Raw genomic sequence first — 13,844 nt, 5'->3', positions numbered from 1 at the left:
TCCATCTCTATAGATGAGGGAGAAAAAATAAAGCCCAAAAAAGAGACCTTCTGCACCCCAAAGAGACACTTGGACCCTTTCACAAACAGGGCATTGTCACGAAGGATCTGAAATACCATCCTGACCTGCTCCACATGAGACTCCCAATCATCGGAAAAAATCAAAATATTGTCCAAATATACAATCAAGAACTTATCAATATAAGTCCGGAAGATATCATGCATGAAGGACTGAAAAACAGATGGAGCATTAGTGAGCCCGAATGGCATCACAAGGTATTCAAAATGGCCTTCCGGCGTATTAAACGCAGTTTTCCATTCATCACCCTGCTTAATACGAACAAGATTATATGCCCCCCTAAGGTCAATCTTAGTAAATCAACTAGCTCCCTTAATCCCAGCAAACAAATCGGTAAGCAAATGCAAAGGATATTGAAACTTGACCGTGATTTTATTCAGGAGGAGATAATCAATACAGGGTCTCAAGGAACCATCTTTTTTAGCAACAAAAAAGAACCCCGCTCCCAACGGTGAAGAAGATGGCAGAATATGCCCTTTCTCCAAAGACTCCTTAATATAGCTCCGCATGGCGGTATGTTCAGGCACAGACAGGTTGAAAAGTCGACCCTTAGGAAACTTGCAGCCAGGAATCAAGTCAATAGCACAATCGCAGTCCCTGTGCGGTGGAAGGAAACTGGACTTGGGCTCATCGAATACATCCTGAAAATCAGACAAAAACTCTGGAATTTCAGAAGAGGAAGAAGAGGAGATTGACATCAAAGGAACATCATTATGAACCCCCTGACAACCACAACTAGTCACAGACATGGACTTCCAATCCAACACAGGATTATGTACCTGCAACCACGGAAAACCCAGCACGATAGCATCATGCAAATTATGCAACACCAGAAATCGACAATCTTCCTGATGGGCTGGTGCCATGCGCATGGTCACCTGTGTCCAAAACTGGGGCTTATTTTTAGCCAAGGTGTAGCATCAATGCCCCTTAAAGGAATAGGGTTCTGCAAAGGCTGCAAGGAAAAACCACAACGCCTGGCAAACCCAAAGTCCATTAAGTTCAAGGTGGCGCCTGAATCCACAAACGCCATGACAGAAAATGATGACAATGAGCAGATCAAGGACACAGATAACAGAAATTTAGGTTGTACAGTACTGATGGTAAAAAAACTAGCGATCCTCTTTGTCCGTTTAGGACAGACTGAAATTACATGAGAAGCGTCGCCACAATAATAACACAACCCATTTTGACGTCTGAATCCTTGTCGTTCCGTTCTAGACAGAATCCTATCACACTGCATTGGCTCAGGAATCTGCTCTGAGGACAACGCCACAGCACGCACGGTTCTGCGCTCTCGCAAGCGCCGGTCAATCTGAATGGCCAGAGACATAGAATCACTCAGACCAGAAGGTGTGGGAAACCCCACCATAACATCTTTAACGGATTCAGAAAGACCCCTTCTGAAAATTGCCGCCAAAGCATCATTATTCCATTTAGTCAACACAGACCATTTTCTGAATTTCTGACAATACAATTCTGCCGCCTCTTGACCCTGAGACAGGGCCAACAAGGTCTTCTCAGCTTGATCCACAGAATTAGGTTCATCATATAATAATCCCAAAGCCTGAAAAAAGGAGTCTATATTAAGCAAAGCCGGATTCCCAGATTCCAGGGAAAACGCCCAATCCTGCGGGTCACCACGCAGCAGGGAGATTATGATTTTTACCTGCTGAATGGAATCACCGGAGGATCGAGGTCTCAGAGCAAAAAACAGTTTACAGTTGTTTTTAAAACTCAAAAATTTGGACCTGTCACCAGAAACCAAATCATGAGTAGGAATCTTCGGTTCTAAAGCAGGAGTCTGAGTAATATAATCTGAAATACCCTGTACCCTAGCAGCAAGCTGGTCTACACGAGAAGCTATTTCCTGAACATTCATGCTAGCACCAAGCTCCTCAGTCACCCAGAGATTAAGAGGGAAGAGAACAGAAAACAGACTGAAGAAAAAAAAATGGCTCAATACCTTTCTTCCCTTCTTCTGAGAGGCATTTAACTCATTATGGGCCAGTTGTACTGTTATGATCCGGTGACCTTGGAGCAACATGAAAACTTTCACTGGAGTAGGTGGTCACTATACTGACCGCAAATCCTGAACTTAACAACGCAACTAGAAGTAGCCGTGGAGTGTACCTAACCAATCCTAGACACCTCGTCACAGCCGGAGGACTAATTACCCCTAAAGATGGAAATAGGAATACTATCTTGACTCAGAGAAGAACCCCAAAGGATAGACAGCCCCCCACAAATATTGGCGGTGAGTCGGAGAGGAACAAACATACAGAGGCAGAAAAACAGGATTTAGCACAAGAGGCCACTCTAGCTAAATAGGACAGGATAGGACAGAATTCTGTGCGGTCAGTATTAAAACCCTTCAGAAATATCCACCGCAGAATATACAAAAACTTCCTACATCTAACTAAAGACATAGGAGCGTAAATCTGCAACTCCAGCGAATCCTACATTCAGAGCAGGAATACAATCAAAAACAAGCACACAGCCTGTGTGCCACAGAAAAAGAAACAGACACTTATCTTTGCTGAAATGGCAACCAAGCAGGAGAAGCCAGAAAATGATCCATCATATCCCAAAAAACATTGACAACTGGCAAGGACTAATGAGTCCTGCAAGCCTAAATACCCCAGTCAGAACTGCAATTAGCAGATACACCTGTCCAAGACTGCAGCCCAGGAACAACTGCATTACCATCTGCTACCACCAGAGGGAGCTCAAAAGCAGAATTCACAAAATTTACCCACGGTGCTCCGCATTGTGAGTGGTACTCATCATCTTGGAGTTTTTTTATCACTGAGCCAGTATACATATTTCTTTAATATACTGCTCTATACGTTGCTTTTTTAAATTTTGTATTGACTTGTGTGATTTATGGGTTTGAAATAAAAAAATTTCAACTTTGTATGTTAAACTAGCATTGACTCAGTCCTTCTTTTGTTTATATCATGTATATTTGAGTCGCTATTATCACAGTATGCAATTAGCATACAGATACAAACTAACGCATCATTATATATGTAGCTAATAATGGCTTGGAGAATGTTTTTTCTTTTCAACAACACTGTGTATGTGGGGGGCTGCATTATACTGTGTGTGGGGGTTGCATTATACTGTGTGTGTATGGGGGCTGCATTATGCTGTGTGTGCGGGGGGCTGCATTATACTGTGCATGTGGAGGGGCTGCATTATACTATGTGTGAGGGGGGCTGCACTATACTGTGTGTTGGGCTGCATTATACTCTAGGGTGGCTGCTTTATACTCTTGAGGGGGCTGCATTATATACTAAGGAGGCTGCATTATACTCTGAGGGGGCAACAGTATACTTGGGAGGGCTCATTTTACTCGGCAGGCTGAATTTTGCTCGGGGGGGTGCATTGTACTCTGGGCTGCATTATACTCTGAGCTGCATTATACTCTGAGGGGGCTACATTATACTCTGAAGGGGCTCCATTATACTGTGTGTGGGGGGCTGAATTATACTCTGAGGGGGGCTGCATTATAATCTGTGAGGGCTACATGACACTGAGAGGGGGCTGCATTATCCTCTATGAGGAGGGCTGCAGTGTACTCTGAGGGGGGCTGCATTATACTCTATCAAGGACCATGGGGAGTGTATTTTACTATATGTACTATATGGAACCTGCATGATACTGTATCGAGGACTATCTGTACCAATCATTCTTCCTCAGCCGGAGTAAGGGAAGGTGCACATGGTCAGTAAATGATGCGGGTTAGATGCGTACTTGCGCAGCATCCAGATCTTACAGCATAGTGGATGGGATTTCAAGAAATCCCATGCCCACTATAATTGGAAAAAAATCCCACAGCTTACCCGCGGAGACAGACATGTGGCTTGTCTCTCCAGACTGCGGTATGTCTATTTATCTTGTGGAGACGTGAGCCTCCAAAATATAAATCTCACCCATTCAATGTATTGGAAGCGGTGAATCTTGCCTTGCGCAGGCGTGTACTATGGAGGACAGAGAATAAACTTTAATCCAATAGTGCAGCCAGCGGGTAAAGAAAGGGTGAATCAAACACCCGAAAACCCAGCCTCTATGGCTGAAAATTGTTCCCTCCAAATTCAGAGTCCCTTTAACCATTGGTCTCTAAATTCACCTATTTTATCTATATTGGCCCTGATCTGGAGATTGCCAGCAGGGTCAATATAATTGCAACAGGTGGGACCAATTATTTGACACATTCCTCCTTCTTTTGCTGTCAGGTAATGTAGCACTATAGTATGTTGGTTAGTAACTAGAATTAATTGTCTCTGTATTGTATTAGTTTCATTAAAAACTTCAAGAACCTTGAAAATCTGATCATCCAGGTAGTCAGTAGCTTCCACTAGCTTATCCCAAATTTGTGTTATGAAGGGGTATATTAACATAATACTGAATATTTTATTTCTTCTCCCCATTTCTACTAAATGTGGCCTACCATTTGGACGAGGCTTATTGTCTGCAGCCCTTCTATACAAGGTGTGAATTGGAACTGCTGCTTTTTCTATTTTACCATGAGGAACTATGAAGTGGCTGGTGTCAGTCTGGCAAGAGTGCAAACCCCTCTTATGTCTGGGCTCACCCACCTATAGGCACGATGTCCACAAACTAAGAATACTCCTTCAGGGAGGACACAAATGTGACCAGGAGTCTGTATACATTGGTATAAACTCAAAAGTCCAAACATAGGTTTATGAGCACCCCAAGTATTACTCATTTGTTTTCCGTTTATGCAAAATGTACATTTACCCCTTTCTTTCCTTATTATTTTACCCATAGATGCTTTACAGCCTTCAACACCATCTTGGTACACCGTCTCATTAACTTGTGTTTGATCATGAGTGTATATACAGAAGCAATTATTGTCCTCACCACAGGTATTTTCTCCAGTGTGTTGAAGACTGAACCACAGTCCATCATTGGGAATGAGGTCTGAATGAGGGATTTCAGTCCTCCTCCTGGTGACCAAATTTCTGACGTTTGAATCCTACTCCCGCCACCACATTTGTACCTTAGGCCGCGTTATATTAAACTGAAACCAGGGATTAGCAGCCCATCCGATTATGACCAATGAGGCAGATATGTCACGAGGCACAGCTTTTCCACAAAACCTAGATTGAGTCCAAGTCTTATTGTGTATGCAGTGTGGTGTTAATCCCTTCCATGGCTCCAGAGGTAAGGCGTAGTCCTTGCAGATACTGGGCTGTGTGTACAAATCCAACAGTCTTTTGTTTTTTTGTCCTTCGATATCCTTTATAAGAAGAGCATGATGTCGAATAAGTTTGTTGTCCCAGTCAACATTTAAGAGTTTATCCTGTATCTCTGTCACTGCCAGCAAGGTAATTAGGAGAACATTCATTCTGCTGGTGAAAGGACCTTCTTGCAGTGACTGGCGTGGATCCGGTGGGCATTCCCTCTAGTTATACTGAGGTGGATGTGGTCAGCTGAACTTGGAAGGGGCCGTCAAATCGTTGGTCTAGGCTCTTTCTCACGTGTCTGCGTATAACCACCCAATCACCTGGATTCAGCTGATGCACATCTGCACTTTCATTAGGATCTGGAATGGATGAGAACACATGTTTATGTACCACATTAAATCTTTCCTGCAATGCCTATCAATAAAAAAAGAATTAACCTGATTGCCAAACGGCTAAGGCTAGTTTCACACTAGCGTTTACCTGATCTGCGGCGGGCTGCGGACTTCCTCCATGAAGCCCTGCCCTCGGCCGCACCTCCGCCGCTAGCTCCGCCTACTTCTGCATGCGGCCTGCGTACCTATTTTTAACATTAGGTACGCAGGTCGTGCCGCTGTATGCGGATGCCTCCGCATGCATCGTTTTGACAATGCGGAGAAAAAAAAATTGCTACAGGCTGCGTCCTGCGTGGTCGCCGCATCGTCAAAACGACGCATTCGGAAGCATCCGCATATAGCGGCACGACCTGCGTACCTAATGTTAAAGATAAGTACGCAGGCTGCATGCAGAAGTAGGCAGAGCTAGCGGCGGAGGTGCGGCCGAGGACGGGGCTTCACGGAGGAAGTCCGCAGCCCGCTGCAGATCAGGTAAACACTAGTGTGAAACTAGCCTTAGCTAGAAAAAAAAGTCAAAACGCCAGAATTTAATTTTTTTGGTCGACGTGACATAATGGGCGATCAAAAGAGCGTATCTGCACCAAAATGGTGTCATAAAAAACGTCAACTCAGCACGCAAAAAATAAGCCCTCACCCAACCCCAGATCACGAAAAATGGAGACACTACAGGTATAGGAAAATTACACTATTTTTTTTTTGTTAGCAAAGTTTGGATTTTTTTTCACCACTTAGATAAAAAAAGAACCTAGATATGTTTGGTGTCTATGAACTCTTAATGATCTGGAGAATCATAATGGCTGGTCAGATTTAGCATTTATTGAACCTAGCAAAAAAAGCCAAACAAAAAACAAGTGTGGGACTGCACTTTTCTGGCAATTTCATCGCACTTGGAATTTTTTTCCCGTTTTCTAATACACGACATGGTAAAACCAATGGTGTCGTTCAAAAGTACAACTCGTCCAGCAAAAAATAAGCCCTCACATGGCCATATTGACGGAAAAATAAAAAAATTATGGCCCTGGGAAGGATGGGAGTGAAAAACGAAAATGCAAAGCTGAAAAAAGCTCTAGGGGTTAAGGGCTAAATTGATAAAATAGGATCACCTATAGGGGAGTTCTGCTGTTGTGGCTCCTCAGGAGCTCTGTCAATGTAACATGGCCCCCTCAAACAAGTGCAGCAAAATCTGCACTGTAATATGGCGCTACTTCCCTTCTGAGCTTTGCACTATGCTTCAAAAGTAGTTTTCAACCACATATGGGGTATTGGTGAACTCAGGAGAAATTGCACAACAAACTTTGAGGTCCATTTTTTCCTTTTGTCCTTGTGAAAATACTAAATTTGTAGCTAAAAAAGATTTTTGTGGGAAAAAAGTGATTTTTTTTTATTTTCACAGCTTAATGTTATAAACGTGTATGAAGCACCTGGGGGTTTAAGGTGCTCAATCCACATCTAGATAAGGTCCCAAAGGGGTCTAGTTTTCAAAATGGTGTCACTTTTTTTGATTTCCACTGTTTAGGCACATCATGAGCTCTTCAAACGCGACATGGCGTCCGCTAATTAATTCCATCAAATTTTGCATTGAAAAAGTCAAACGGCGCTCCTTCCCTTCCAAGCCCTGCCGTGCACCCAAACAGTAGTATTCCCCCACATATGGGGTATCGGCACAACAAATTGTATGGAGCAATTTCTAGGGGTCTAGTTTCCAAAATGGGATCACTTGTGGGGGGTTTCCACTGTTCAGGCACACCAGGAGCTCTCCAAACGCAACATGGCAGCCACTAATTATTCCATCATATTTTACATTCAAAAAGTCAAATGGCGCTCCTTTCCTTCCAAGCCCTGCCTTGCGCCAGTTGTTTTACTCCAGATTTTGGGTATCTGCGCACTCAGCAGAAATTGCATAACAAAATGTAATGTCCATTTTCTCTTGTTACACTTACAAATGTAAAAAAAAAAATAGGTCTAAAGGACAATTTTTGTGAAAGAAAACTAAATATTTATTTTTTCATGTTTTGTGTAAGGTGCAGGGTGGGAAATTCCTTTAAAAATGACTGTATCTTTAATAGTTAAAGGAACACTATAGCCATGACATAGGAGTCAGTGCAAGGTAAAGGGATTCTCTCTGTGGTGTTTTATAATTCTCTGTAAATATGAATGTATTCTCTTCACAGAGTAAGAGGACAAGAACTCTAGTGCCACCCATTGAGGGTAGCAATCCTAAAAGTCAAAATGGACTGTTTACTGGCCATTGCCACATGGCTTAGGATAAAAAGCCAAACTTGTCACTGATGAAAAACAACAGACTCCAAAACAGCTCTACAAATGTACATTAGTTTCTGATTTGGCTTTTTATCTCAAATCATGTCGCAATGCCCCACATTCAAGGGTTAATATTCACTTGTAGATTGACAACCCAAATAGATGGCATTAGAGTTCCCATCGTCTACCTCTCCTGAATACTGTTAGCATATTTATTTTCTCAGATGAGTATTGCTTTACCTAGAAGTCTTGGCACTCTCCACAAGGAGAAACATTCCTTTTTAGACCTTTATTCTCTGTGTCATATGTGACCCCCTCAGACCCTGCACTAATGTATATGTTTTGCCTGGAGTGATTCTTTATAATCACAAGTCTGTGTACCTTATTGCCTGACAGCTTCTTTGCTGCGTTCCATGTAAGTCACACAATTTATGCTCCTTAAAGGCCTTTTTTGTGTTACAGGATTTTGAGGAAGGCAGTTTCCTGCTGTCAAAGTGTGATGTAGTTCATCTGACACCACATGACATAGTCATTACTAAGCATGGGGAGAACACGGCCATGTTCTTATTTAACATGTTCCAGCCTTTCTTGGAAGGCTACCAGGTATGTTTACTACATTGTACAATATTATTTTTTTATTTTTACAATGTATCAGAACGTAGTTTTTACCCAACTAATTATTTGGTATATGTCTATTTTAGTGGTTTTAATTAGCATAGCAATGCATATTTATGTTTTTATTTTCTTTTGCTAAAACATATGAAAAAGGTAATATATTGAATATTCTAAAGTATTGTTTATTAAAACTGCAACTTAGCCCTACAAAATGTTTAAATAAACAAGGTACATGTATTGAAAAATATTAAAGTTATTGCTCTCCCAACTGTGGCAGTAAGGAGTTAATACTTCAATATTAGAACACTTTACTCATCTAGATTACATTCCAATAGTGAATGTACAGTGGATAGGAAAAGTCTATATACCTGATAAAATACCAGGTGTAGAGACCAGATTTTTGTCATGTAAAAAAAAGTCATATCAAGAAGAATCATTGCAGAAATGTTTCCACCTTTTAATTTTGCCTTTAATCTGTACAATTCAATTAAAAAACAAACTGAAATCTTTACAGGAAGAAAAAAAAAAAAAAATATGATTGCATAAATATCCACATCCTTAAAATACCGTATTTTTCGGACTATAAGACACACCGGACTATAAGACGCACCCAGGTTTTAGAGGTGGAAAATAGGGAAAAAAATATTTGAAGCAAAAAAGGTGGTAAAATATTTAATAACATAAACATACTATTATATGTGGTGTTATTATATATAATAGTATGTTATTATGTTGGAAGCTGCGGGTAGAAGACTGTGCTGCGGGACCAGTGTGGTGTCTGTAAAGTACTGTATGAAGATGCTGGAGGGTGAGTATAAGAATGGGGGCACAGGGCTAATATTGAAAGTACCACTCCAGCACTGAAAAATAACATTGGAGTGCTGCTTTGAGATCCCATTGGGAGAACTATAACTCCCAGCATGTCCTACAGAACCTATGGCATGCTGTGAGTTATAGTTCACCACAGAAGTGGCAGAGTGCTTTATTGTGTGTTGTAGTGACTAACCTTTTAATTGTGGCAGCCAGCCACACTGTGGTGAGGTAAAATGCTGGAGCATCCCATCCCATGACACCACAAAGCGCTCCCTCTTGTTGCCTCTCCACAGCACAGGGATAAGCTTGCAGATTGTAGTGTGGAGTCTGCAGGACCTGTGATGACATCAGAAGAGGGAGGGCTCTGTGCTGCCATGTGATGCTCCAGCCTGCCCTCTTCATGACATCACACAGGTCCTTGTGCTGGAGCACTCAGCATCCAGCAGAGCCCCGGCAGGCAGGTACACAGCGATCTTGTCCCCTCTGGCCCCTGCTGCTACCTCCTCCACCAGACACACAGATCTCCCCAGCTGCTGCAGGAATCCAGGCTGGGGAAACCATGTGTGTCCCTGTGAAGGAGTATTCATTTGCTGCTCAGCTGACAGGTGGGCGGGGAAGCAGCTAATGAATAATCACTGCACTTTAATGATCGGGACCATGTGGTTTCCCCAGGGCTGATTCCTGAAGCCCAGCAGGGACATTTTTCTGCCTCCTGCCTCCCAGTGCATTCCCACTCGCTGCTGCCCCCTCCCCACGTTACATCCCTACCATAAGACGCACCCACACTTTCCTCTCAAATTTGGAGGAAAAAAAAGTGTGTCTTATGGTCAGAAAAATACGGTACAACTTTGATGAGGTACCTCTTTGCAGACATTGCAGGTAGTGTTGCAGATAAGGGAAAAACTGTATAATAATAAAAAAAAAATATTTCTATAGCGCCAACATATTCCACAGCACTTTACATTTTAGAGTATATAAATCATCTGTAATAGCGAGTCTAAATGGGGTGACGAGTGGTTTAGTGTGGTTGGAAATCCCCATTAGTAATATGTGCTCTATGATTGATAATGCTATCTACAGTTGTGCTCAAAGTTTTACATACCCCGGCAGAATTTTTGCTTTCTTGGCCTTTTTTCAGACAATATGAATGATAACACCAAAACACTTTCTCCACTCGTGGTTAGTGGTTGGGTGAAGCTATTTATGGTCAAACTACTGTGTTTTCTCTTTTTAAATCATAATGACAACCCAAAACATCCAAATGACCCTGATCAAAAGATCATATACCCCATTTCTTAATACCGTGTATTGCCCCCTCTAACATCAATGACAGCTTGAAGTCTTTTGTGGTAGTTGTGGATGAGGTTCTTTATTTTCTCAGATGGTAAACCTGCCCACTCTTCTTGGCAAAAAGCCTCCAGTTCCTGTAAATTCCTGGGCTGTCTAGCATGAACAGCACGCTTGAGATCTCCCCAGAGTGGCTCAATGATATTGAGGTCGGGAGACTGAGATGGCCACTCCAGAACGTCACTTTGTTCTGCTGTAGCCAATGACAGGTCAACTTGGCCTTGTATTTTGGATCTTTGTCATGTTGGTACGTCCCATGCGCAGCTTCCGGGCTGATGAGTATAATTTTGCATCCATTATTTGCTGATAACGTGCTGCATTCATCTTTCCTTCAATTTTGACCAAGTTTCCTGTGCCTTTGTAGCCCACACATCTCCAAAACATCAGAAATCCACCTCAGTGCTTTACAGTAGGAATGTTGTTCCTTTTATCATAGGCCTTGTTGACCTCTCTCCAAATGTGATGTTTATGGTTGTGGCCAAAAAGTTAAATTTTGGTCTCATCACTCCAAACTACCTTGTTCTAGAAGTTTTGAGGCTTGGCTCTGTGCTATTATGCGTATTGTAGGTGAGATACTTTGTGGCATTCGCGCAGTAATAGCTTTCTTCTGGCGACTTGACCATGCAGCACATTTTTCTTCAAGTGCCTCCTTATTGTGCATCTTGAAACAGCAACACCGCTAGTTTTCAGAGAATCCAGTATTTCAGCTCATGTTATTTGTGGGTTTTTCTTTGCATGCCGCACAATTTTCCTGGCAGTTGTGGATGACATTTTTGTTGGTCTACCTGACCGTAGTTTTGTTTTTAGAGGCCCTGATTTTCCATTTGTTATTCACAGTTTGAACGCTACTGACTGGCATTATCAATTTTTTGGATATCTTTTTGCATCCCTTTCCTGTTTTAAACAGTTCAGCTACCTTTTCCCGTAGATCTGTTGACAATTCTTTTGCTTTCCCCATGACTCACAATCCAGAAACATCAGTGGCTGGATGAAAGATGCAAGAGTCTATCTGGATCCCAGAAACTCACTCAGCTTTTATGCACACACTGATTACAAGCAAACAGGTCACAGGTGAGGATGTTACCTTTAGTAGCCATTCAAACGCATTTGTGTCAACATCTGTGCATGCTATCAGGTTAAAATCACCAGGGTATGTGAACTTTTGATCAGGGTCATTTGGATGTTTTGGGTTGTCATTCTGATTTAAAAAGAGAAAACACAGTAGTTTGACAATAAATGGCCTCACCCAAGCAATAGCCATGAATGGAGAAAACTTTTGGTGTTATCATTCATATTCTCTGAAAAACGGCAAAGAATGCAAAAATTCTACCTGGGTTTGTAAACTTTTGAGAACAACTGTATCTTGTCACAGTCAGATCAGCCATGTGAGGGTGAATACGGCTGTGCGAGCTGTGTGCACGTTTTACATTTGGAAGCCCAAGTACTGAAACTAAGTGAGCAGCTGGAAAGGAGTTACTGCTCATTGGGAAAAGTGTGTGGGAAGAATCGTAGCATGGAGCTTCAGGTCAGTGAGGCAGCTAGGTAGGTGACTGTTAGAGTATGTGCACACGGGCGTTTTTGCTACATTTTTTTGGCTGCTTTTTATGTTAATTTTAAGCTGCTTTTTACAGTACCAGCAAAGCCTATGAGATTTCAGAAATGTCATGCACACACATTGGTTTTTTTTTGTCATCAGGATTTTGTGCTTTGCAGCGTTTTTTGACATAGAGCATGTCACTTCTTTCAGCGTTTGGATAGTGAAAAAACACTGCAAATACACAGGTTGACTTTTATTTTGCAGCGTATTTGCTGCAGAAAAATCAAGGAAAGATGGACTCACTCAGCTCTGCTACCTCTAAATGGCAGGTTGCATGATGCGTCCATACAGATTGTCATCCAGCAGAGCAGACCCAAACCCTATTCATTTGAATTGGGGGCCTGACAATACAGTGCTTCTGATCAGCAGTGAAATCATCCCCGCCGGTCAAAGAGCCGCGGTTCCCATGCTGTTAAAAGACAGCGTGAGCGCTCAGCTGTGATCAGAGATATAAAGTTTACCTCCAGTCACTGGTGTCAGCTGATGGGACTACTGATCCCTTCATCCAACACTTGGTGCCGCTAATAACAATGAGAGCAGGAGCGGATGATGGGGTGTATTCATCAGCCGCTCCTGCGCTGTAAATAAATAATTAAAAAAAACCTGTGTGGGTTCCTCCCTATTTTTGATAACAAGCCAGGCAAAACTCACACCTGCGGGCTGCAACCCTCAGCTGTCAGCTACAGGAAAGCTGGTTATCAAGAAAAGAAAGGGGTCCCCACGCCGTATTTTTTAATTATTTAAATAAATAATTTTTTAAAACGGCGTGGGGTCTTCCCCATTTTTGACAACCAGCCTTGCTTAACCAGACAGCTGGGGGCTGGTATTCTCAGGCTGGTAAGGGGCCATGGATATTGACCCCCCAGCCTAAAAATAGCATCCCGCAACTGCCTGGAAAAGACACCTCTATTAGATGAGCCAATTCTGGCACATAGCCTCACTATTCCCACTTGCCCTGTAGCGGTGGCAAGTGGGGTGATAGTTGAGGGGGTTGATGTGTTACCTTTGTATTGTCAGGTGACATCCAGCCCCAAGGTTAGTAATGGTGAGACGTTTATAAGACGCCCCCATTACTAACCCCATAGTCATATTGTATGAAAACACAGACACCCAGTAAAAAGTCCTTTAATTGATAAAATGACACAGACTTCTTTAATAATCTCAATTAAACCATACTAGCCCGGTTCACTATGTAATTTCGCCGGAATTTTCTGGAGAGTTTCAAATATGTACATTTTTGGAAAGGCTATGGTATAAGCAATAAGAAAAACAATGTTTCCATTTGCCCCGAGTCCTAAGTGGCCGCCATCTTGGATTTTACAAAATGGCTGATTTACATCGATTTTTGTTAATATCTCAGCTTGTAAGTAACGTAAAACTTAAATTTTGACAGCTAAACATACATTTTGAGTACTAAGAAAATGCAGTGGTATCCAAATAAATACTCTATATACGACTACAAATTGTATCGGTTTATATTTGAACAAATTTTCGAACTCGAAAAGCAGAGAGTTAATGTTTTTAACT

The 13,844-nt window shown here is 42.1% G+C and overlaps 1 protein-coding gene across 2 annotated transcripts in view; it reads left to right on the top strand.

The window, feature by feature from the left end:
• The window catches only part of GNPAT (glyceronephosphate O-acyltransferase), a 433,316-nt gene that overhangs the window by 323,908 nt on the left and 95,564 nt on the right, over window positions 1–13,844 (top strand). For both annotated transcript variants that reach the window (XM_069769345.1, XM_069769344.1), the window contains one exon: window positions 8,408–8,548. In XM_069769345.1, coding sequence (XP_069625446.1) covers window positions 8,408–8,548 — 141 coding nt within the window. The remainder of the gene's footprint in view (window positions 1–8,407; window positions 8,549–13,844) is intronic.

This window comes from Ranitomeya imitator, chromosome 5 (genome assembly GCF_032444005.1).
Source record: "Ranitomeya imitator isolate aRanImi1 chromosome 5, aRanImi1.pri, whole genome shotgun sequence".
NCBI lineage: Eukaryota > Metazoa > Chordata > Amphibia > Anura > Dendrobatidae > Ranitomeya > Ranitomeya imitator.
The sequence above is the reverse complement of the archived record's forward strand: the minus strand, read 5'-3'. Positions and strand labels throughout refer to the sequence as shown.